Here is a 24,747-nt window from a genome sequence, read left to right on the forward strand (position 1 = left end):
ATTAGATTATTCCATCTTTGTCAAAACAGATCCAACTTCAGACTGACCTGACCTGGTAGGACCCTGCCTTAGGTTTTCCCCAGGTTAGGGGTTTGTGAAGACAAAGTATCTTCATTTCATTTCTTGTGAAAGGCATGTGTAAGAGGTGTTGAGATAGTGGAGCCTAAACCAACATTTGCAAGATGTACAAAAACTTAAAAAGAAAGGTTACTTTGGTATTTAGATTATGTGAATACTTGCAAAACACTGTATCCTGTTTTCTGAAAATACTGATGTAAACTGGTTAGGGGGTTTGTCCTTACTTTAAGGAGGTTTTCCTGCCATTCTCTAGCTCTGTTTGAGATGTCAGTATTAAACACTTCATCACTACTTTTACTTCCTATTTTTCAGCATTTTCTGAAGTAGGAGGGTATGATGCTTTTATGAAGAAGTACATGGAAGCAATTCCATCCCGCACCTCCTATGGGAATGTTACCATTAGTCCAGAGTGCTACACTCCTCGGAAGGATGCCTTCCACATCTTCAGAGATCCTGCCACTGGAGACCTGCCCTGGCCAGGGCTTGTCTTTGGTTTGAGCATCCTTGCTATGTGGTACTGGTGCACAGATCAGGTAATGTGGAAGCCACGTGCTTTGGAAATGCACAACACAAAACTCTGTAGTCTCGTGTGATGTAGGGGTGAATTTACAATGAATCCTCACTGTAATTCAAAGCTGGGCCAGAGAAATGGCAGTTGTTTCCAGACTGGTCAGTGACTTTTCAGTTTCTGGTTTCTAAACCCTTCCTATATGTGAGAAAATGGAGCAGGGTGTTCTTTCAGTTCTTATCTGGGGTCTTCCAGTCTGGAGACTATTCCCCAGTCCTCCTCCCTAAAGCCCTGTTTCCCTGAGGGATCACATTGACAGGAATAGAGGAAAATGTGCTGCTGCAGCTATGACAGGACAATGTGTCCAATCTCTAGCAAATGATATATCTGCATTCTGATTTGTGAGGAAGATAATCTTCACAATTTATAAACAAGTGAACAGAAACCCCAATGTAACTGTATTTGCTGCTTCAGTAAATGTTTTATTTCTTTATGGCTTTTTAATTTATCTGCTTTAAGAACGTCTTGTGAGAAAGTCTTAGCTCTTAAACATACACTGAATAAAGAATATATTTCCTCTACTTATTTTGAATATATCCTTTGATTACCATGTATCTTTTATTTTTCATAGTGAAAGAAATGGTAAATAAGCTCTTTCACTATCAGGGAGATTAAGCACCACCTTGTATCTGGGCATGGTGTGTCCATGGAGATGCTGTTCCTGGTTGTCATGCACACTTGCCATGTCTCATTGTCAGGTCATTGTCCAAAGATGTCTTTCTGGCAAGAACATGTCCCACGTCAAGGCTGGGTGTGTCATGTGTGGGTACCTGAAGCTCTTGCCCATGTTTATTATAGTGATGCCTGGAATGATCAGCAGAATTTTGTATACAGGTATTGCAAATATATATATATATATTGCATGTACACAGAAAAATATTTCTTCTTGCTGTATGTTTTTCATTGCCAATCTCTCTCAATTTCCTCTTCTCTGCCCCTTCCAGATTACCTGTTAGACTGTATCTTGTCATCCAAATTGTTCAGGCACATGTATGCACAAAAACCAACTACACTGTAAGAAGTGATCCCAGGTTTCTGCTAATTGTTGCTGTCTGGTTTAGAGGAGAGGAACTTCATAGTGTCTCTCCTCATCTGTCTGTTTGTTACAGCCCCATTCTGGCTAAATGAGTGAAAAATGCTGTGTAGGACTGATACTCTGCTGGCAATCAGAGGAAGAGGGTCATCAGTCACAGGCAGTAATGTCTCACATCCCAGGGCAGTGTGGGGGAAATGCCAGTCTCCCTTCTCTCTAACCATCAATGTGCTCAACAGCAGGCAGAGGAGAGATGTTCAGGTTGGAGGGAAGGGTCTTTGTGATCTGTTCTTTTTTTTCTTTTTTCTCTCCTCATGCTGTTCAGTCCTTCTCTGATTCTTTTTTTTTTCCCTGCTGATTTTTTTTTCTGACCTTCAGCACTTCTTATTATCCTTTTAGAGGAAATGAAGAATATAGGCTTAGAATCACTTTCCTTGCTGCTGGCAGGCCAAGGATGGTATCAAGCACATCCAAAGGCTCAACACAGAGATAAATTTTAGAAGCTCTACTGAATTGCAAGTAACCTGTTGTTTATATGACCTTGTCTAACCCTCTCTCATTATTCTCTCCTTAGATGTGGTGGCTTGTGTTGTTCCTGAAATCTGTGAGCAGCACTGTGGCACTGCAGTTGGATGTACAAATATTGCTTATCCAAAAATGGTAGTGGAGCTTATGCCAAATGGTAAGATGCTCTCTGTATTTGTTGGTTGTTTGTTTTAGGAAGGGTGGAACTGCCAGCCTGTAAGAAGAGGTGATAGAGGGAACCCAAGTTCCAGATTTAATTAAAGAATTCTTGCTAAAACTCTGTACTGTTAATCACAGGGGCAGTCGGCATTACTTGTAGCTGTAGGTGCAGTGTAGTTACACACTGACAGTGTCAGCTCTCAGCTGGTGAATACTGGGTGATGAAAAGGTAACTGAGGTCCTGTTCTGTGAAGTTAAAAAATTACATACTTTGCCAATGATTAATAAAAGACTCTCCCTGCTGGGATTTTGGAGTTGGGGGCATATACCTGCAGTCCTTCTGCTAAACCCACTGAGGTGGAGGAGAAAACACTCAATGTATACATTGTCCCATAGGACACTTGTTCAGTGGGAGAATAAGGCATGACTCTGGAGAGGATTTCATATACATAGAAAAGATATTTCTGATGAAAACCATAGAGCTTGTTCATAAGGCTAGAAAGACAGATTATGATATAGACCATGGTACTTCCCTGGTATCTTGAGCACTCCCCATTGTATTATAACTGTTGTACCTAGAATTATTTAAATGTTGCAAAACTTCCCCATACTGTGTTTACTAAATCATACCATCTGGAAAAATTGCTTACTCTGACTGTCAAACAGTAAAAGCAACTTTTTAATCAACAACTGGTTTCAAAATACACTTCAAGTGTGCACTTGCCAGCAAGCAAGATGAATTGTTTTTATAGCTGTTGCAGAAAGTCTGCTTAGTGTCTTTTTATTCTTATTTCAGCATTTAATGAGGCAGCATTCACAAAAGAAGTACGTATGTTCTAAAAGCTGAAGAGCTGCCCTGTCACTGCTGTATGTGGCTTTTCTAAAGCTCAGCAGACATCACTTTCCTTGCATTGCAAGAGAACATGAGGCAGGCACCAGCACATAACTGTGCCAGACACAGTTGGCTTGAAGGGGTCAATCAGACAAGTTGTGTGGATGGTGTGGTGCACTGACACACTACAGGGAATGCTCATCTCCTTCATGTATCTTTGTATTTCAGGTCTGAGGGGTCTGATGTTGTCAGTCATGTTGGCCTCTCTCATGAGCTCCCTGACTTCCATTTTTAACAGTGCCAGCACTTTGTTCACCATGGACATTTACACCAAAATTCGATCGCGGCCATCAGAGAAAGAGCTCATGTTAGCTGGCAGGTAAGTGCAGCCACACAGACACAGAGATTGCAGGCTGCAGCCTCCAAAAATGCACCAAGTGCCTGGGTGGCAACCTGCTGTTGGTACTTGTGGGCAGTGCAGCAGTGGCCTCCTGTGGTCAGACAGGCTGTCCCACTGGACCATCTCCTGGAACAAAAAAAAGAAAGACTTTTTCCTGTTTAATTGATAGTGGTGCATGAAGTAGCTAAACTAATTCTTAGCACTTCCTGATGCTGTTCAAAAGTAACAACATCTTAACAGGCTTCATGCTGCACCATAATACAGCATCCATGAACTAGTTGTAGTTGATCTGCTATTGATTTAGTTTTGGACATATCAAACAAAGGAGAAAAAGTAATTTTCTATGTTCTGATTGCATGTCTACCTGTGTGCTGGGGGATATTTGGCAGACACAATATCCAACTCAGCTTTCTTTTCTTTAGTCAATGGTAATTGGCCATTATAGTTGATTTTGCTGGTTTAAATGCAAAATGGCATTTAAATTATTGATTAATTGCTGGCTTTTTTTCTTCCTGATAGATGCTTCTAAGCAGTGGCTAATTGAATATCTGTTTATGTTTGCAGGGCATTCATGTTACTTTTAATTGGCATCAGCATTGCCTGGGTTCCTGTGGTGCAATCAGCTCAAAGTGGGCAGCTCTTTGATTATATCCAGTCAATTACAAGCTACCTGGGACCTCCCATTGCTGCTCTCTTCCTGCTTGCTGTCTTCTGCAAGAGGGTCAATGAGCAGGTAGGTACAAATTAGAAAACAGATGTGCTGCATGCTCTTTTAGGCATCAGAACTACTCTTTTGGTTTGGTGTCTGTGGTTAGCAACTCTTCCCTGTCTATTTTAATCCTACTATGGCCCAGGGATTCTGTGTTTCAATAGCCCAGGGCCTGAGATTTCAGAGATGAGTTTGAAAAAGGTCTTTGATAATCTTTAGAAAAACAATCATCTAGGAATTTCTGAAGTTTAGGTTATCTGTCACCTTGCCATGAAGTGTGTCAAACTGATAATTTATGGAGACATAGTGGTTCAGGTTGGAAGGGACCTTAAAAATTGGTCACCAAGCTGCTTTACCAAGCATAATACCTTTCACCTCCTCTTGACCAGTGTAAATTTTGTCAACACTCTTTTAAGCAAAACATGCAGGTTTTTACATGTGGTAATTACTTACAAGTTTTGTCAATATTTCTTGGTCAGACTAATTTTTTTCTGCCAGAAATGGAATTAATTATCTTGTCTGACTCCAAAACATTTTTGTAACTTTGACCACTGAATAATTAAAACTGTTTTGTTCTTAAACCCAGCACTAAACCTAGAATATTTTTTATCAGGATTTATAAATCTCTGTTGCCATCATTACTCACAAACTCAGAAAGTGCTTGAGACTGCAAGGCACCTCTGGACTAGTTCAGCCCCCCTGTACTCAAAGTGGGGCTAACAAGAGCAGGATGCTTGGGGTCCTTTCCAGTTGAGTTTTGAGTATCTCCAGGGATGGAGACTTCACAGTGTTTCTAGGCAACCTGTTCCAATGTTCAATCACCCTTACAGTAAAACAAAACCAAATGATGTTTAAACAGAATTTCCCACATTTCAATTTGTGCCCAGATGTAGCTGTGTGTCCTTTGTACTTCAGGCTAGAGTAATCTATACCTGGCAGCAAAACATTCACCAAAAGTATAAAGAATCAGCTTTTAACTATATACTAACAAGGTCATTAGAAAATAAACCAGACACATATTTCAGGAGAAATGTCACACACTTGCTAGCTGGTTCTGTCACTCTAGAACTATCAGGGATTTAGCCTTCAAAGATAAAAATATAGGAGAACAGCCCTTGGGATGTGTAGTCTGTGGCTGGGTATTGTGTGGAGACAGATGAGCTTTGGGAAATGAGCTGTGTAAGGTGTCCTCCATATCCTTTCTCTGGGCTGCAGCTCCTTGCCCCTTTCAGTTGTATTAATACAATGAGCTGTAAGTAGGGTCACCACCTCCATGTTTCCCCCAGCTACTTTGCAGAGCTTAGAGATTATTTCCATGCCTGAAGTTACTCATTTTGATAACTTGCCATTTGTCTTCAGGGTGCCTTCTGGGGCCTGATGTTTGGGCTGCTAGCTGGACTCAGTAGAATGATTGCAGAGTTTGCCTATGGAACTGGCAACTGTGTGTCCCCTTCCAACTGCCCATACATCATCTGTGGGATTCACTACCTCTACTTTGCAATGATTCTTTTTGGGGTTTCCGCCATCGTCATCCTGGCAGTCTCCTACATGACCAAGCCCATTCCTGATGTACACGTGAGTATTACTGCAGCTCTTCTCCTCAAAATGGAACTCAACAAAGCAACAAGTTTTATACACTGGTACTGGTAGTTGGCATATTCCATTGCAGCTACCCAAGTCACAAAGTTCTTGTATGAAAGCAAAGGAAATAATCTTCACTTATCTTTCACAAATATTCAGTGGTTCCTAATCATTGTAGTCATTTGCTTAGCAGACATTTTGGATACCATGGTCTTGCAGCTTGTTCCTGTGCTGGCCAGACTGACTTGTGTCTGTGCAGAGAGGTTGGAGGTTTACAAACTCTTCTGTTTCCCGGCAGCTTTACCGCTTGTGCTGGGCTTTGCGGAACAGCGAAGAAGAACGCATTGATCTTGATGCAGAAGAGGAGCAGGAGAAAGCTGATGAAAAAGATGAGGAATCAGGTAACTGTTGGATTTCAATAGATTCTATCAATATATTTGAGTATCCCTATTTCATTCCTAAAAAAAATACTAATGTGCTTGATATTCAAAGGCACGCTTCCTCCATCCCTAAAAGAAAATCTCAACCCCCACATATTTCATAGAATCATAGAATCCTAGGGGTTGGAAGGGACCTCGAAAGATCATCTAGTCCAACCCCCCCTGCCAGAGCAGGGCCCCCTAGAGTACATCCCCTAGGAACGTGTCCAGGTGGGTTTTGAATGTCTCCAGTGAAGGAGACTCCACAACCCCCCTGGGCAGCCTGTTCCAGGGCTCTGTCACCCTTACAGTAAAAAAATGTTTTCTGATGTTCAACTTGAACCTCCTATGCTCCAATTTACACCCATTACCCCTTGTCCTGTCACTGGTCACCACTGAGAAAAGCCTAACTCCATCTCCCTGACACTCACCCCTTACATATTTGAAAACATTGATGAGGTCACCCCTCAGTCTCCTTTTCTCCAAACTAAAGAGACCCAGCTCCCTCAGCCTTTCCTCATAAGGGAGATGTTCCACTCCCTTAATCATCTCAGTAGCTCTGCACTGGACTCTTTCAAGCACTTCCCTGTCCTTCTTGAACTGAGGGGCCCAGAACTGGACACAATACTCCAGGTGTGGCCTCACCAATGCAGAATAGAGGGGGAGGAGAACCTCTCTTGACCTACTAACCACACCCTTTCTAATATTTAACTAAATAAGCTGCCTTCTACCAATCTGTCAGGCTTGGGGTAAATCAGAAGTGAAGTGGATTTGAAAGGAGAAAACATCTTGCTCTCTCAGTAGCTATGTGGCAGTTCTAGGACTAAAACAGTGGAGATGCTTTAGGTCAGAGGTTGTGTGCACTTGCAGAACTGCGTGTGACAACAAGAATTCACTTGGAAATAGTGGGTAGGAGCCTGGACTGAAGGAAGAAGGATGTGGTGCGAGGCACCATGAAAGTGAATTTCCAGACACCCATCTGGGAAAAGCCACCTGCTCTCCTGGTTCTGCTGCCAAGTATCTTTTCATGAGTGTCCTCAAATTCATTTATTTGTCTTTTAATTAAAAATGTAGAAAGTATTGAAAAATTTTTGAGCTTAAGCTTTGCAGCATGGTTCGCTTCTCCAGTACCAGACCAAGTTTTTAGGCTGCAAAAGGCACAAGTGTTTGCTGCAAAAGGCTCTCTTGCACCATGTAGGAAATCACTCTTTTTCCAGTTGAGGTGTGAAAACATGCTATTAGCTTGATTCTTGTGCTAAAATATTTCCATGTAACCACGACCATAAATCCAAACTGTTGTATTAGATACAGGAATATCCTCAGTCACGGAGATCTGGTGCCTGCAGTGGCCCATGCTTACATTTCATGACCAGTGTGTTATTCCTTCCAGTTAATGAGGGAACTCAAGAGGAAGCAGGATGCTTGAAGAAAGCCTACAACTGGTTCTGTGGTATAGATGAACAAAAAGGACCCAAACTGAGCAAGGAAGAAGAGGAAGCACTGAAGAAGAAACTGACTGACACGACTGAAGTTCCACTTTGGAGGAACATTGTGAATGTCAATGGCATCATTCTATTGACTGTGGCTGTGTTTTGCCATGCCTTCTTTGCATAAACCTCTGATTGCAGTTCTGGAATTGTACTGTATTTTCAAGCAAAGATGACAACTTGTGGATTTACAGAGTTAGATACACTTAGTATTTTCATTGTCTATGTTTGTAAAAAATCAGGGTCATTTACTCACTGATTTTGTGATCATAATTTCAACAATCTCAAGATGAAGGCCACTGGGATTTCAAGAGAGAGAATTTCTGTTCAGAATCAATCAATGCAGGGTTAATGGAGGTTCAGAATTTCCATCCAATGTTCTCTTTTCTTGTGATGCATTTCATATTTTAGGTGCAGAACAAGGCTGCATAAGCCATATTTCATGTCAGGGTTTGTGAACTACATTCTAGGGTTGATTTTCAACCCTACTTCTTTTGATCATTCAAATTTCTTTTTCCTTTGGCTATGATAATTTGATGGCAAAACCTCACAACAATTGAGGGACCATATTATGAATTCAAATTAAAAAAATCATTTTTGTTCCCTCCAAGCATGGGATACTTTAACTAAAGGATCTTTGTATATATTGCTGTATTATTGCTGCATTTGACACTATATCTAACTTTCCATGATAACTTTTCCCCCTTTTTCTCACTTTTCATTGTGTTGTGTTTCTCAGTAATCAGTGGAACACCAACTCTCTGAATTGATCACATTTTGAAATTAGAGAAAATGTGTCTCCATGAGCTTATTAAGAATTATGCTTATGATAGGTTCTCTATTTATAGTTAGCTTCAAAAAGTCCTCCTCTCTTTATATTTTGATATGTATCACTACTTGAATGTGAAGCTTTTTTATACAAAATACATATATTCTATATACACATGCAATGCATTATATATATGCACTATATATTATATATATGTTTAAAATATATATGTATGTGTATATATATATTTATTTTTTACTGATCAGTTCCCATCTTGATGTGTCAAAGTTAATCCCTACCCACAATTACTAGGAGCTCTTTATTTGTAGGGTTGTTGTTAATGTAGTGCTTCTTTCTATGGACTGTACTACAAAACAATCCATGCACATGGGTAAAAGTCCAAAGCATCACAATGCTGGGTTGGCATTTTTCTTTCAAGTACATTTGAGGGCTCTGTACTGCTTTTCTGCACAGCTAGATATCTGTCTTCTGCAGATTCCACTGAGAAATAGAATTCAGGCCATATGACAGTATGAATTCCTGAAGGAGAATAGTCACAGCTGTGGGATATCAGCTCAGCCAGCCTGATTGTCTCCACTTGATAAGTTTGATACCAGCTGGAGATGCAGGAAAAGATAGATTTAACACTTCAAAGCAAAAAGCAGATCTTATCATCTAATTCAGCTTCTTGGGAACCAAATGTAAAAAGAAGACATTGGTTGCTGTGGCCAAGCTGCACCACGATTCCTGGTTCCCATTGCACAAGGTTGGTGGGATCTGCATTGTCTCAAGGCATTTCAGTGCAATTCTACAGCAGGATGCCCTGGACTGGCACTAAGTGCATCCAAATAGGAAGCCAGCATAGTCTGTGTGTGTGCTGCACCACACTGCTGCTGACTCCTGCAGCTTTATTCACTCTCACTTCATAATCTTCTGACAGTGTCTTTTCTTCATTTGGATCTAAACCAAAATGCTCTGTATTCCAGCAAAAATGCTGCTCTTTGGTATAATCCCTGCAGTATACTGAAAGGTTTTGCATAGACCAGATCAAATCAATACCAGATAAATACCAGTGCAAAGCTTTTTCTTACAGTTAACACAGTGATAGAGTATTTTAAAGACCATGGAATTAATTCTATTTAATGGATTATGAAGACTTGTATGTATTAAAGTATTTGCATATTTTGAAGTATTTGGTGTCGAGAAAATGATGGGGGTTTTATATAATATGATGGAAGACAGTGGAACTTCATTTGGTGTCTAGATTTTGGCTCTGGTCAGTATTAATGGATGACAAATAGAGAAGAAAAACTTTAATGAAGATTGCCCAGATCCCTCTTTCTCATTGTTTGTTACTAAAGGAAAAATATGGTGAAATTACACAACCGTTTGCATAAAGACAAAAACCACAAGTGATTTCCTGGCTGGCTGAGCAGCCTTTAGATGACCTGGTTAATCAGACACCATCACTTCATTTTTCTCCCTAGGATTAAAGAATTTTGAAAAACTCTCAGTTTCCTAGGGATGTTCACTGTTTGAACACTGAGGACTCAGCAATCTCCTTTCCTTCCTGAAAAACTGGATTTTGTAGAGGGCAGAGTTCAAATGTTTATATAAAGTTTGCTGCTTAGATTACTCCTCTAATTTTGTAGATTTTTTTTTAGAAAAAAATGCCAGATATTGTGGACAGCTGATAAAACTTCTGTTTAGACTAACAGTTAAATGCCACCTCAGGTTGGTAGCTATGGCATTCAAAGGCAGTTTCATGATTTTTAAGGAAGAAAGTGACTTCTATTCAGTCTCAGGGGAGCTCTGTCCATGTTAGAGCTGTTGTTGTGGAGACACTTGGACAAAACCCAAGAAGTAGCTTACACTGTCCTAGGCATTCTCAGGCTTTAGAACTGAGAACAGCAAGCAAGTCTTGTTCTCCATGTCTGACTGCAAATCTAAAATATTCTGGGCAGTGGAGAGGCTCCAGATACATCTCAGGCTAACAGCACAATACACGTGCATGGCATGGACAGCATAATACAACAACTCTGCTTCAGGTGATCCTGAGATATCCCTGCTTATCCTGTCAGGTAAGATACAGAGTTACAGCTTATTTTAGTGGACTTCAGTCAGATATTCAGAATTATTTTAAATGCACTGCACAAAAAGTTTAAAAATGACCCAGAAGCACTATAAGCCATTTACAACAGTGATACATGAAGAACACACACTAAACAAATCAGATCTTCCATTTAAGAATTAATATATATTTTTCAGGCCAAGTCCTGAAAAAGGGTAACTACTCTTCATTAATGTGTTCATATTTTTGCATCACCCATAACATGTATCCAAGTATCTCACAAATGTTAATTATTAATGATTATATGAACACTTCGTTCTTAGAACTCAGATTTTGGTTTTATCCCTATTTTGTTACTGAAAAAGCTCACACACTGAAATGCTGGGGGAGGGAAGGTCTGTGCCTTACTTTGGAATTACATCTGCAGCAACCATGGCTTGGTTTTAACCAGAATGTCTGGCTGTGGGGAATGAGCACATAGCACAAGTGGCCCTCATCATCAGAGCACCAGCTGCAGCTGCCCTTGCTGATGGCCTCAACTCCTACTCACAGCTTATTCTTGACCTTCAAAATTAGGAATGTTTCAATAAAGTAAAAGCTGACACAAAAAGGAGAAGCAAAGAATAATGATAAATCCGTGCATCACCAGCAGTGACTGGCATTGGGTTGAAGCACTGAGCTGGGGAAGTTTAAAGCTGATATTGCTGGGGACAGAGGGTCACTGCTCAGAGAAGGGCTGCTGACGGGCTGGGGGGTCACAGCAAAGCTGTTCTGAGGAAGTCTGCTGGGTTTTAAATGTATTTAATAATGTTATAGCCTAGCTGCAGGTCTTTGTGTCCCGGACCTCCAGTGTTCCTACGCGGTGGCAAGAAGGGGAGGGAGCAGGGAGCAGTGTTAAGAGCTTCCCTTGTCCTCAACTCAAAGTACAGTACCTTTGGCAGCAGAGGGCGATGCAGCACTGAGGAAGATGAGAATTGCAAAAAAAAACCCACCCCAGTTTTTACTTGGTGATCCAAGGCATTTGTTCGGGGAGCGTGTGCCGCAGGCCTGTGCTCGAGAACTTAAAGGATGAAGTAAAACTGCACGCACTCCAGTAGTTACAAGTAGTTCCGATGAAAGGCAGTACAACCAACAGCGGGGCTTTTTTTGTCCCTCCTGAAGAGTGCTCCATCTTGTCATCTACCACGGGAAGCTGTGAAAAAGAATTCCCCTGCAGCTCCTGTGCCAGCCTCTCCTCCCCTGGCAGTGGTCGGGCTGGAGCAGCCGTGCCTGCGCTCTGCCAGCAGCTCCCCTGCTTTTCTGAAGATATCTGGAAGAACCTCAGTAAGTAGGAACTCATTCTTAATCTGTGCAGCATTTTTATTTACAGTATCAGAGCTATAACTTCAAAAAACTTAGTGTATACTCGAAGTGTCTTAAATTGTTACAATGATTATAATTAATTCAAACTGCAATTTTTGTCATGTTAAATATAGGACCTGGGCTTGAATTTTTCAGCATCCTGATTTTGTGTGTAGCCACAGAAAAGACATCCACCCCTTCTACTTTAATGTCATCAGCCAAGCCTGCCTTTGCCAGCCTCTTTGTCACTAGACAAATCTCTTGCTTCTATGCATTTTTAATGTGATTTGCAATATTTCTTTTTTTAAGTGGAAAATGGAATGGTGGGAAGAAAAACTACTCCCTCCTTTGGAACAGGAAGAGATGGAATTAAAAGGTGCTGTTTTCCAGAGCAGGACAGAATGGCTTCTAGCTCCTGGACTTCTAAAAGCAAATAGGTTCAGGGAAATAAGTCTGCAGGTGCAAGACTAGAGGGCCATAAGATCTTAACTTTCTGGAAACTTAGAAAAACGAATACAAACCTATTCAAAAGGAGCTCTGGCAGGGTGGGACACAGGACTTAGACAAGCAAATCTTGTTTCCCATCCATGCAGCTGTCCTATATTCTCCTGCATCACTGAGAGTGGTTAAGCAGCTGATTAGAAAACTTGGACTGTCCAGAATATATCTGAATTGATTCTGGTATTTACCTAAGACCAAATTAATTATATCTGGGCCTTAATAATTGTTGGCTTAAAGCCATTTTTCATTGATGTTAAAAACCTTTCTAGGTGCTAATATCATTGTAGCATAGAGCACTGTGGAGCACACAGTGCTAAAACCAAAGACTCACTGTATACACAGAATTTCTTTTGAAACAATGAGTTTAATTATAATGTATGAAAGTGCCAGACCCTGACGTGCTAAATTAAGTGTTTATAATGTGTAGGAAGCAATTCAAAAAGGTCTTTAGTATTTTTGTGACCAAGTCTGTGGCAGCTTTATTATGGAGTATGTCTAATGAATTCTAAGTCCAAGGAGAAGAATTCATCAGTTTTGTTTCACTGGTGCAGCTAATTGTTTTACTGACACCTAGAGTGCTAATTAATTGCCCAGCCTCACAAATTAGGGATTTTTTTCTCCCACTCCAAAGCTATAGCCAGCCATGGCACTCCCCACAGGCATATTTCAGTATTTTGGCTGCATGTTGAATGAATGTTCAACACCAAGACAAATGCAAAGCCCACCTCTCTAGGACTAAATCTGTGACTTGGGTCAGAAAACGTGTCCTAACTTTGGAAAGGAGAGAAAAAGCCCTTAGAAAACTGCAGGTTGCCCATTTAGCATCAAGTCACAGCTGTGTCACCATCTTGGTGAAGTTCATAGGGAATATGACCCAGACTGTTCCTGCCCTTGGACCTGCTGGGACAGGTGACCTTTTCATTTTATCAAGATGTCAGTACAAGAAGCATTTTAGGATGCATTTTTCATGTTGTGAGTTGTCTTAAGGGCAACACTGTGCTCAGCAGTTAAGTAACTTCTGTTATGACAGAAATCAAAATACTACTAGGGCCAAAGGATAGCTTAGGTTAACTCCAGCCTGATTTATAAATCAGTGTTACTGCAACTTCAGTACACATTGTTCTCATTTCCAGACGTAGTGTACTTCAGAAAAAAAAACCCTCAATCATAAGGGTTTTCTTAGATACAAAAATTCATTAAATTGTTATTTTTTCAATTATAGAATCAGTTAGTTTGACAATGAATGAGTACTTAGAATTGAATACTTAAAAATCTAGGCTTATACTGTTTATTTTCTACTCAGTTCTTCTTACCCCATAATTTCTGTTCATGCTGCAGGGCTGCTTTTTGTCTGTCTTCCAAATATGTTTTGGGTCAACTTGGAAGTTTCCTTTTTCTCCCATTAGTTTCTCTATTTGTGGAAACCTTTTCAAGGTGTTATTCTTTACAGCTTTTTGTATCTTCTAATAAAACTGGGTATGCTATTTCCTGCCAAATAACATAAAAACAAAGCATGGCTACATTTTCCCAGGGAAAAAGAACCACATTTGGACATTTAGTTTTACCTATTTCAATTACATTGGAGACCTCCAAGGTCTTTATGAAGAATGTGAAGGGACACTGTGGATGTCAGACTGTGGCTGAGAAACTCATTTTAGGAAGGAGATTTAAGAATCAGCATAATCACATGGGAGCATTTGTGTGTTACATTTTAGTATACCCTTAAAAATGATTTTTTAGAATGAAAATTTACTTCTTGATTCAGGTTCTGCATAGTCAGGATTACAAAGGAGAAAGTGAGGGATTTCTCTGCTGTATCAGGTAGATCTGTGCATTGTTCCATTGTGCTTTATTTTATTATTTTACACTCCCCTGCAGTGTAACCCAGGATGAAACATCAAACGTTTGGACACCTCTAGAAACACCACAGATCACACAGCAGTGTTCTGCAGGAAATGGGATTGTTCCTGCATTACCCCATGTTCTCTGCAGCATCTTTTGCTTCCCATAGGCTGTTGAACTCTGCCACCAGGCTCATATGTTGTGCTGTGCTCACACAAACCTTTATCTTCTGTCCTTACAAAACTGCATCAAACAGCACCACATCTCAGCATTTGCATTTGAATTAAATATCTGTAATATTTTTATTTTTTTTCCCAGTAAATATAGCTTTATAAGTTTAAAAAATTCATTGTTATTCTGGATGCAGACTTTGAGTTTTGGTGTTTATATAAAGAGTACATGGTCAAGATAGCCTGATGGATTTACTGCTGTGATTGAAATATCATATTTTACATTGTGAGATGTAACAGTGCCAAAGAATTGCAGAGACAGAAGGGGTACCACTAACATCCAGATTTCAGTGTCCAGTTAAAGCTTTGTTCCATTTTTTAACTGGGTGTGTACATAAGACAAGAACACTGGTACCATGGAGAGGCTTATTCAGAAACAGTTTATCTTCTCTTTAAAGCAATGATCAGGCTGATGCTCAGAATTCAGTTCTAAAGCTCTCAGTCAGCTAAATTTCTTTTAGTCAGAGCAGTTTAGTCTGCATGGTCTTATTTCTACATCTGAACAAGCTAATTATTTTGTTAGCTCATTGAAGTGTGATATCTGGATTACTGGGCAAGGCTGTGACAGAAGTTTGGAGCTAAGCTCAAGTGATTGTTGTTCCTGTATTTTCCTGCAGCAGTTTTGTAAGTGTAGCCAGGCTGACCATTCCCTGTTGTTCCCTGGTCCTGTACTGAACATTTAACATGTTATTAAGCTGCCTGGCTCTCTCTTATTGAACTGGATACACTCTGGCATCAATATGTATAACATATGAGTGCCTTATGTATGGAAAGTGTGTTTAAAAGGCACAGTTCCTCCAAGATCCTGCCCAGAGGGAGTGAATGCAACTGAGTCAATACTTTCAAATCACATCTTTATAGGAGAGGAAATTCACCCTTTGCTTAGGTTATGGAAGAGAAATATTTTAACTTTAATCACTCCTACAGGGTAAGTTTAAGCTTCACATAAGGGTAATGGAGTTTGCAGTTGACAGCAGGTTTCTGCAACAGAAAAGCAGCCCTGGCAAATAATCCCTTTATACAGATGTTGCAGCCTCTTTGTAGCTACAATGTGGTAACTTCCAGATGTAAAAAACACCATGTGAGAGTAAAATGTGAGTGAAAACAAATGGAACTTCCTGTGCAGCTGAGTCAGCTGTGCTGTGACACCTTTCTTGCAGAGAATGGCAAGGACTTGCCCTGCTAACTTGCTTTATTTCTTTGCCCAAGCCTTCTCCTGAAGCCTCTTAAATTACACACCTGAAGCTGCAGACAGAGAAATTTGCAACATATCTGTACTTGTAGCTGTAGGTGCAGTGTAGTTACACACTGACAGTGTCAGCTCTCAGCTGGTGAATACTGGGTGATGAAAAGGTAGCTGAGGTCCTGTTCTGTGAAGTTAAAAAATTACATACTTTGCCAATGATTAATAAAAGACTCTCCCTGCTGGGATTTCAGAGTTGGGGGCATATACCTGCAGTCCTTCTGCTAAACCCACTGAGGTGGAGGAGAAAACACTCAATGTATACATTGTCCCATAGGACACTTGTTTAGTGGGAGAACAAGGCATGACTCTGGAGAGGATTTCATATACATAGAAGAGATATTTCTGATGAAAACCATAGAGCTTGTAGTGATGTGCAGAGGGAGTAAAACACTACTGAGCTTCCCACCACTGTATCTGCCCATCAGCTTTAAACACAGGAATTGCCTCATTTTCTTCAGGCAATTGATGTCATGTTGCATAGGCTTCCTTTGCCAAACAGCTTGAATCTTCTGTGTTATTCTAAGAGGTAAAAGTTTTGGTTTTTAAGAAAAATTCTGAGTCTTTAAAATAAATAAATTAAAAGAAACACTTTTTTCCAAAATGGGTAATTGACACTTTCAGTTGTTAGTTCTCTTTACCTCCTCACCTCTCTGTTTAGACAGCTTTTAATCACAGAATACTTGAGGCTAGAAGAGACCTCTGGAGATCATCTTGTCTGGCTCTAACAGGACTAGATGGTAACCTTAGGATCAGCTTTCCTCTCAATCTCTCCTTCTGCCCCAAAAGTGAGCCACAATAGCAAAACTCTTCAGTTCTGGCACAACCCTTCCACTCCCATTATGCTTGTTAATTTTTGTACTGGTAGTTCTGTGCAGCTGCCATCTACCCTTTAAAATACCAACAATTAGCACAGAGGCACTTTTGTAGCCACTTTCAGCTGGGGGTCATCCCCCTCCTCAGTTAGAGGCAACGGGGTCTGTCCCCAACAGAGCTTTACACCTGGTGGTTGGACAGTCCTTTGGTGCTTTCTGGAAAATGAAATCCCCTTCCTGGAAATAAGGAGAGAAAATGAGGACTGGGCACACCACTGGTGGCAGGGAGTCACTGTGGAAAGGGACATCAAGGGACCAGGGTGGTCAAACAGCAGGGAAGAGGTAAAAAGATAAATGGATAGATTGTGCAGACAGCAAGAACCCATCTCAGTGCCTGTGTGTGTCTGTAATAGCCCTGACTCCACTTCATATTCCACCTTCTATTTTACCTCCCATTTCCTACTAGGAAATTTCACTAGGCTACCCTAGTGAAGTCTTTCTGGCTTATTTTCCTTTTACCCTGAGGGCAGACAACTGCACATGGCAGCCCTGAGTGCATGGAAGAAGAGAACCAGTGTGTTGAGATCCTCACCAGCTTAAAAATTAGAGAGCATTCCTGATTATATTTTGGGCTGGGAAAACCTCATCATTCTCTTGGGGAAGCCCTTCTGTCACACTGACCTTACTTTTTCTGTGATGATGCTCTGAATGGTTTTAATCCCACATTCTACAAATGTTTGCAGCAAAATTCATGTAAATTACTGTCATCTTAGTGTAGAAAAGACTGCTGGAGAGGTTAATTATGAACCTTTCTAGTGTAATTAGTAATTGGTTAATACGTGATAGTGGAGAATTCTAGACTTCCTAATTTTTTTCTTTTGCCCCATTATTCTGTTAGTGACTTGAGATATAGTTGTCAAACTGTTGACAAATGACATTTCAGGAGGAAGTGATCCAGAGTAACTGAGGAAAAGAGTTTTGTTTTTGAAGGTCTCATATAATCATGTAACTTTTACAGCCAGACAACAACAGAGGGCAATAGCTCTCTATGAAACATCTCTTCAGAAAGGTTTCCATTTGATGACACTGATGGCAGTTTCAGCAGCCCTTTGCACTGCCTCACGGGGATCATTCAGGCACTGCTGAAATGTATCAATATGATCCAGGAGTGTCTGGCGGCCCTGGGGTAGCTCAGCCAGCATGGTGAGGGTTTTGATGGCATTCAGACGAGCTCTGCTGGTTTCCTCAGCAACCAGCTTCAGTAGATGTGGAATGGCTCCAGCATGTAGGGCTGAGAATCTCCCTGAAGAGAAATAAACTGGCTTTAAAGTGTGTTATTACATATAATCCACATGCTTTTGAATTGCCTCTTTCGACTCCCTGCCCAGCTACAGCTCTGAACACCCCCAGAGGGTGCAGTGCAAAGAGCCAGGATATGCTTTCCTTTTGAAGGCCAAGGTGAGCTGCCAGCTGTTTATTTTTTTAAAGAAAGATCTTTCTTGTTTAACTTTATCTGTCTTGCACATTACTCTTTCATTTGCAACAAATTATGTAAGAGTATATGAGGCACTGAACGATAAGATAGAACAATTTTGTGGAGGTCAGATGCCCTTTAAAACACCCTCCATTCTTTTATTTTTAAAGCTACTTCAATCCACTCCTGTGGTGTCTTCAGAAGCCAGGGGGACAGTTGCAGAGGAGGACTGGAACACAGCTGCTGTTATTCAGAGTCTTATGTGTCTAATTACTCATTCACCACACAGAAAATTTAGCAGTTAGTATTTTCAGTGTCATGGAAGTTACCTGGGAGAACTACAGACCTCATTAACATTCATTCCTCTCCCAGCTGTGAGAAAAACTGCCCCTAAGTGTGAAAAGAGTTTCCAGAAAGTAATGCTCCTCTGCTGAGGACTGGTGACTCAGAGTAGCTTCAGGTATGTGGATCTCTGTGTGGTCTGGACTTGAACAGAACATGTTCCCCTCTGGAGCAGCACCCCAGAGGGCAATGACGCAGGTGAGGCAGATAAATAACTTCAGGATGTGAAATCTACTATGTCTCCTGGACACTGTGGGGGAGCAACAACAGATCTGTCTTGAGCAACTAAAGAAATGCCCTAATCTCATAGTTCCTTGAAGAGCTTTAACACTATCAGAAACTGAGGACTTTAGGGGGTAGGGGAGCGGGGAGCAGAAGTTTTGTTACTAAGTTGCTTTAGAACCGGATTTCCAGAAAGTATCCCAACAGAACTGCCTCTGTCTCTCACCCTGAGGTTTAATAGTAGCAAACATCAGTGCTCCGGTTGCACTAGCTTGGACTTCAGGATCTGCATCTTCCAGCAGGCTCACCAGCACAGGAGTAACTTCTTCACAGATGGCAGTTTTTCCCTCTGGATGAGTGCTGTGCAGGAAAGGTGGTTGGTTAGGATGCCTTCTTGTACTGCATCTGCTAACCATGCAGCTGCCCACAGCTTCTCCCCATGCCTGGACCCCTGCAGCCCTCATCTGTTTCATGACAGCAGTGCTGACACAGCCTCCTCTCTGTTCTCTTTCGAGTCACAATGTTCTGACTGTTCGACAGATGGCAAGCACCAGTACCCAGCCACAAAGAAAAGAAAAGGGATGTTTGTTTGTGCCTGGTGTCTATTAAATCTACTTGCTGAGACAATACTGATGATATCATGTTAACCTATGTGTGTGGGCTTAACAATTTTTTTGGCTATTAGGCTATTAGTGTTAATAAATAAATATAATAGTATTATTAACTAGTGTTATTATGGTGTGCTACTAGTTTTTAGATTTTTTTTTTTTTTTTTTTTTTTTTTTTTTTTACTTCCTGTGATACAGTGGAGATTGATGGGCAGCAGCATGTAACAGGATGTAGAATTAAGTCTGCTGGTGGTCCTAATGGCAATTTAGCTAAAAACCTGGCTGTTGAACCCTTTACAGATTTTAAATGAGGGGTCTGCAATTAATTTTCTTCCAGGTCCTTTTTCACTCTTTCTTTCCATCCTTTCTGATATGGGGAATATTTAACATGGCTCAGCTACTGCAGGGACCTCAAATGTACCCATTGTCCACATTCTAGTTGCATTTCTGCTTTCTTTAGGCTCAAGTTATCCAAACTCTCTTCTAGAAGACCTTGCCAGGTGCTGTGTAAACTACATGGTCTGCAGACCTTTTAAAACTAGACCTTTGATGAACACTTTTATTGGTTTTGTGGTAGCAAGAAAGTGGATTTAAGTTGTTCCTTTCATCCAGCATTTGATACACAAATATTATACAAGAGTAGCTTTTTCTGATCCATCACTGACATATTCAGCAGCCTGTGTCAGAAAACTACTTCTGCTCTCAATTATACTGAAATTGTCCCAGGGCCTTTAATTTTTTTTTTGAGTGAGAGCAGTTGTCCAAAAAAAAAAATTAAGGGGTCTTCTTTCTACCTCTATAGTGGCCAGAATCTTGTTTTCACATGATTTCTCATGCAAAAATTTTTTTCTCAGTAGTGCTGTGCCAGAAAAAAAAAATCCTGATTTCACTGGCAATACTGAAGACAAATAGAAGGAGAAGGAATGACATTTGCTGATCAGCACCTGCTTTCTTGAGTGATTTATAACAGCTATAACTTTTACACATCTTCTACCTTGCTGTGATATTGCTTTACATGTGAAATGTGATGGCTTCAATGTGCAGTGGAACACAATTGTGAACTAATGACACTGATTCACTCATGAAATGAGTATTTTTTGGGGTTCTTGTAGACAGATTACTTTACCCAGCTGCTAACAGGACCCAAGCTGCTTTGCTTATGATGGCCACTGATGAGTGTGTGAGCTTCTCCTTCAGGATGGGAATGGCATCAGCTGCTAGAGCTTCAGAAGCCTCCACATGGAGACAGTTGGAGAGTGTATCCAGGATGAGCTCCTGGATTTCATCCAACTCAGTCTTCAGTTTGAGAACAAGGGAGGGAATCAAACCAGCAGTCACTATGCCAACAGCCCCTACAGGAGGAGACAGAAGGAAAGGTGTGAAGTGTGTACATTTACTATTTCTACCTGCTCTTTGAATTTCTCAATAGGATAAAAATAACATATATAATTCATTTATTTAGATGTTACTACAACACTGGTTTGTTCATAAATGCCATCTTATCATTGTTGCTTCAGGAAGCTTCCCCAACAGTCCTATAAAGACATCAGCTCAGGTAATGATGGCAATTACTCTGATGTTCCCACTTTCCCCCACTATAATACTGTTCCTAAAATTTTTCTTTCTAAGAAAATGCAGGAAATAGATGTATACATGTCACCTAATGTCAAGCCTTTTCAACTGTTCTCAACATGAACAGATGCTGAGAGGGGCTGAGATGTGAGCCTTTGGAGCTAAGACTCCAATTCTCCGTTGTGGTTTCTGTCAGGAAAGTCAAGGTTTTGGAAACTCCTTTCCTCACACATTTCTTTGCAGTAATTCTGTCGTGGGGAAGATTTAAATTTTGAACTTTCCAGCACTTATTACTCTTGCACTGTCTCCGAAAGGAAATGGCATCAAAGGTAGAAGGATTGTCATCTGCCCTGCAAACAATCTCTCTGCTGTGAGAAAGTGTCTGATTTGTACCATTTCTTACACAATATGAGGTCGACATGGAAACAGCAATGCCATGGGAAAGCAGAATTCAGAACGTACTGTCCATGAGTAACTATGTGAAAACAAATTCTCCAGCTGTCTTGTTGCTAAGACTGATTCTTTGGTTGCTAAGAGAAATGTGGCTCCTTTCAAAGTGATTCATATATGGTTAGATAAGGAAGTTTTGTGGATAAGAGTCATCAAGGTATTTTCAGATGAATTTCCACAGTCAGGGATAAAATGACAGGTGGGAAAGAGATTTTAATGGCCCTTGGTAGTGCAGAGGAGAAATCCTTCAGCTTCATGATCAGGTGAAAAACATGACTCTAATCAACAGGTTTTGCTGTCCTACATATTTCTGAGGTTTTGCTGATATTTTGTAACTTCTTATGTTAGTAACTTATCAGGAGCCACTTTACTAATACAAATACAAAGAAATGCCTAGGGGTGAGAGGAACACAGCTTTTACTATCTGTGCTACATTTAGAGGTCAGTTGTTGTGAGAATTCAAATAAATAATAAGGCAAAACAGTTTCAGATAATTCACTCTTGAAGGCCAACACCATTTTAAAACTAAGGATTTCTCCTATCAGCACTTAGGTTTCACTTCTCTTGTTTGCCTCTTCCACTTATCTTCTAATACATTCAACCAGTACATTTAACTAGAGAGGACTGCTGGCATTGGCCCCTAAATTCCAGGTGGAAATCCATTATGGTTTTCCCAAGAGAACCAAAGGGTGTAACTTCTAGGGAGTTGAAAGGGAAAAAAGGAGCAAAAAAAAAATAAAAAAAAAAATCAGTGGAAAGATGAGAGTTACTTGTAAATTAGAGCAGTCTCAGATCCTTGCATCTATCTTACTGAGCAATAGGATGAGAAGGTAAGCTGGTGGTTTTGGTAGTCCCACACTGAAAAATGCAGAGGCACACTCAGGATCTTGGCTTTTTATTAAAATATTGCCCTTTCAAGGGTGATCTACTGCAGAGTTTTCTAGATACCCCAGGCATAATGAAGGAGTAGCAGAAAATGTTTTCAAAATGCAAATAGCTGCATTTGCAGCTGCATAGTTAATATTATTGATCTGTATTTCTGAGAACTTGTAATCTTCCCCTGGGCTGCTTTTTATCTGAGCACTCATCTCTTTCTTCTCATAACCCTCTGGCCACTCTCATTCTCCCTTTCCTGACTCTTTTCAAATAGGTCCACAGAGGACTTGCCCTTTATTCTCTTCTCTTCTCTTCTCTTAGTTTGGCTGCAGGGCATGGAATCAAGTTAAGGTTTGTAGAAGACAAAGGAGTCTTTTATAGTAGGTAACAATGGCATTTTGTTTTGGTTTTCAATTACATAAATCAATTACATCACATTACAACTGCTTTTCATTACAAATGTCAGTTTTCAACCCAAAAGCCATTTAAATATTTGTTTTGGTAAGAAGCATCTACCTCATGAATGGCTGCAACGTGACATACAGTGCAGTACAGCAGAGTAAAACACAGATTCTGTAGAACATGAGTGTTTTGTGGACACCCTAGATGTCTCTTTGTCATGTTCACACAACTATTTGAAACGTTCAGTAACAGCATTTCTGCTTCGGAAGGGGCACACAAGGCAAAGCAGAGCCAGTTAAATCAGAAGGAAGAATGCTGCCTGGCTTCATGGTTTGCTATCAAGACATCCAGTGCAGAGCAGCTGGGAGACCCCAGGATGGGAGCTCAGTAACTGTGAGTAGCCAAATGATCCTGACAAACTTTTTAGACCTATCAATTCTCTTGCTAGCACTGCAACAGTTTAGCACCATTTTAGAGGTAAGAAAGTGTTTACTAAACTAGTGAGTGCAAGCATATATCCTGTTTAAAAATGCAGTGTCTGTCTAAGGTTGCCTTCCTGAGAGACAAGGTGACCATAGCAGGTCAGTCCCCAGCACGCTGTCCTTAATAACTCCTTGCTCACTGCTATTTACATCAGAAAAAAGAATTATTCTTTAGACTCCCTGAGAAGATTTCTGAGTAACCAGTCATAAGAGCAAAGTTTGAAAACCCTGTAGTAACTAATTTAATGTTAAGATTCAGCTTTGTGAGTTTCAGTGTCTCCAGCATTAAGGCTGTGTCAAGGAGATTACATATAATTCCACTATAAAACTTGAATTTCTCTCTGATAAGTTTGGAGCAGGAGGTAAACCACATCAAATGAAACAGCTCACCTGCCTATGGCAGCTCTATCCTAACTGAAGAGGAAAATTCTGATGACATGTTTGAAAGTCAGAATATTTTCCTGCTCTTTTACACAGAAATCCTGTCTCTCATAATAATTTACCAGGAATAAACAGCATTGTCCCAGAGGATTCCTATGCCTAAAGACAAGGAGAATTTCTTCTCTTAAAGGACTTAGAGGTGTAAAGTCCTAGGACATCAGAGAACTGAGGGAAGCCTTATAGATATTGGTATTGGACTAAAAATATTAAACTATTATATGTCAAACCATTTCAGATCAGCTGGATGGGGGAGGCTTCCTCAGTGGGAAGCTGTTGGAGAGCAGACAGATCCCTCACAGTCGCAGATATGTCCTGGTATCAATCACATTACTGTGGTGTCCCAAAATGCCTGACTGTTCAGAGAGACTTCAGGGGACTGTGGCAACCTTTTACACTAAAAAAAAAAGTTTTAAAGTTGTAAGTCCAACAAGACCTTAATGTGAGGGAAATGCACAACTGCAAGTTTTCAGAACTTCTGCTGAGAGAATACATTTTTTACAAAATCTTATCCTCTTTTAGGCAGAAGCTAAAGCAACATGAATGAAGTTCAAGAAATAGTTTTGCTAACTATATTAAATTTCTATATCTGGGAGCTGTATTTGTACAGCCAGAATGCTGCATTACCAAATGATATTCCCCAGCAAAATGACCATTATAACATCTTAGTTATCTTTAACATTCACCTTTTGCAACTACTCAATTAACTTCATATGTGCCCAGATACAAAAGAGCATTTATTTTGTCAGGGTTTTTCCTTATGAAGAATATGTAATTAAGATACTGAAAATATTATTTGAATTTCTGCAGTATAACTGGTTCACAATCAGAAACAGAGGTATATGAAGGAGGCTTCCTGTATAGGTTTGATTATACTACTATCAAACAACAAATAAAAATGAGAGGCTTAAACAAAGAAAGTATCTAGAATTAATTGTGATGCTGAGGAATGTAATCTGGCAAATTAACAAACTTTTGTGAATATATGAATCATTGTCCAGACTGAAAGATTGCAAATAATGGTAGAAGACAACATGAGAAAGGTTAAAGGGAACACTGGTTCAGTCTCATTATATAAGCACTTTTTTTACATTTTCTTCATTGTTAGAAGGGTGCTGGGGGTTTTTTTGCTACTTTGAAAAATGACCTGATAGAAAATTTCAAAGAATATGTTGGAGAAATCGTAGTGTTGACAAATCCACTGCTTGTATTTGCTGATCTAGAATGCTGGCAAAGCTGCAGTAAGTCAATTTTATCCTACAGTTCACACTGCTTGTG

At 40.3% G+C, this 24,747-nt stretch overlaps 2 protein-coding genes across 3 annotated transcripts in view; one reads left to right on the forward strand and one right to left on the reverse strand.

The window, feature by feature from the left end:
• The window catches only part of SLC5A1 (solute carrier family 5 member 1), a 28,019-nt gene extending 18,267 nt beyond the window's left edge, over nucleotides 1–9,752 (forward strand). The window contains exons 8-15 of the mRNA XM_071763738.1: nucleotides 391–611; nucleotides 1,345–1,480; nucleotides 2,254–2,361; nucleotides 3,424–3,574; nucleotides 4,160–4,328; nucleotides 5,664–5,879; nucleotides 6,184–6,286; nucleotides 7,695–9,752. Coding sequence (XP_071619839.1) covers nucleotides 391–611; nucleotides 1,345–1,480; nucleotides 2,254–2,361; nucleotides 3,424–3,574; nucleotides 4,160–4,328; nucleotides 5,664–5,879; nucleotides 6,184–6,286; nucleotides 7,695–7,918 — 1,328 coding nt within the window. The 3' untranslated portion in view covers nucleotides 7,919–9,752. The remainder of the gene's footprint in view (nucleotides 1–390; nucleotides 612–1,344; nucleotides 1,481–2,253; nucleotides 2,362–3,423; nucleotides 3,575–4,159; nucleotides 4,329–5,663; nucleotides 5,880–6,183; nucleotides 6,287–7,694) is intronic.
• A 7,827-nt stretch (nucleotides 9,753–17,579) lies between these two features.
• RSPH14 (radial spoke head 14 homolog) overlaps nucleotides 17,580–24,747 on the reverse strand; it is a 62,054-nt gene continuing 54,886 nt past the window's right edge. For both annotated transcript variants that reach the window (XM_071763236.1, XM_071763235.1), the window contains 3 exons: nucleotides 20,376–20,601; nucleotides 18,868–19,001; nucleotides 17,580–17,906 (listed from right to left, as the gene is read on the reverse strand). In XM_071763236.1, the coding sequence (XP_071619337.1) occupies nucleotides 17,665–17,906; nucleotides 18,868–19,001; nucleotides 20,376–20,601 (602 nt within the window). In that variant the 3' untranslated portion in view covers nucleotides 17,580–17,664. The remainder of the gene's footprint in view (nucleotides 17,907–18,867; nucleotides 19,002–20,375; nucleotides 20,602–24,747) is intronic.

Source organism: Heliangelus exortis, chromosome 19 (assembly GCF_036169615.1).
Source record: "Heliangelus exortis chromosome 19, bHelExo1.hap1, whole genome shotgun sequence".
Classification (NCBI taxonomy): domain Eukaryota; kingdom Metazoa; phylum Chordata; class Aves; order Apodiformes; family Trochilidae; genus Heliangelus; species Heliangelus exortis.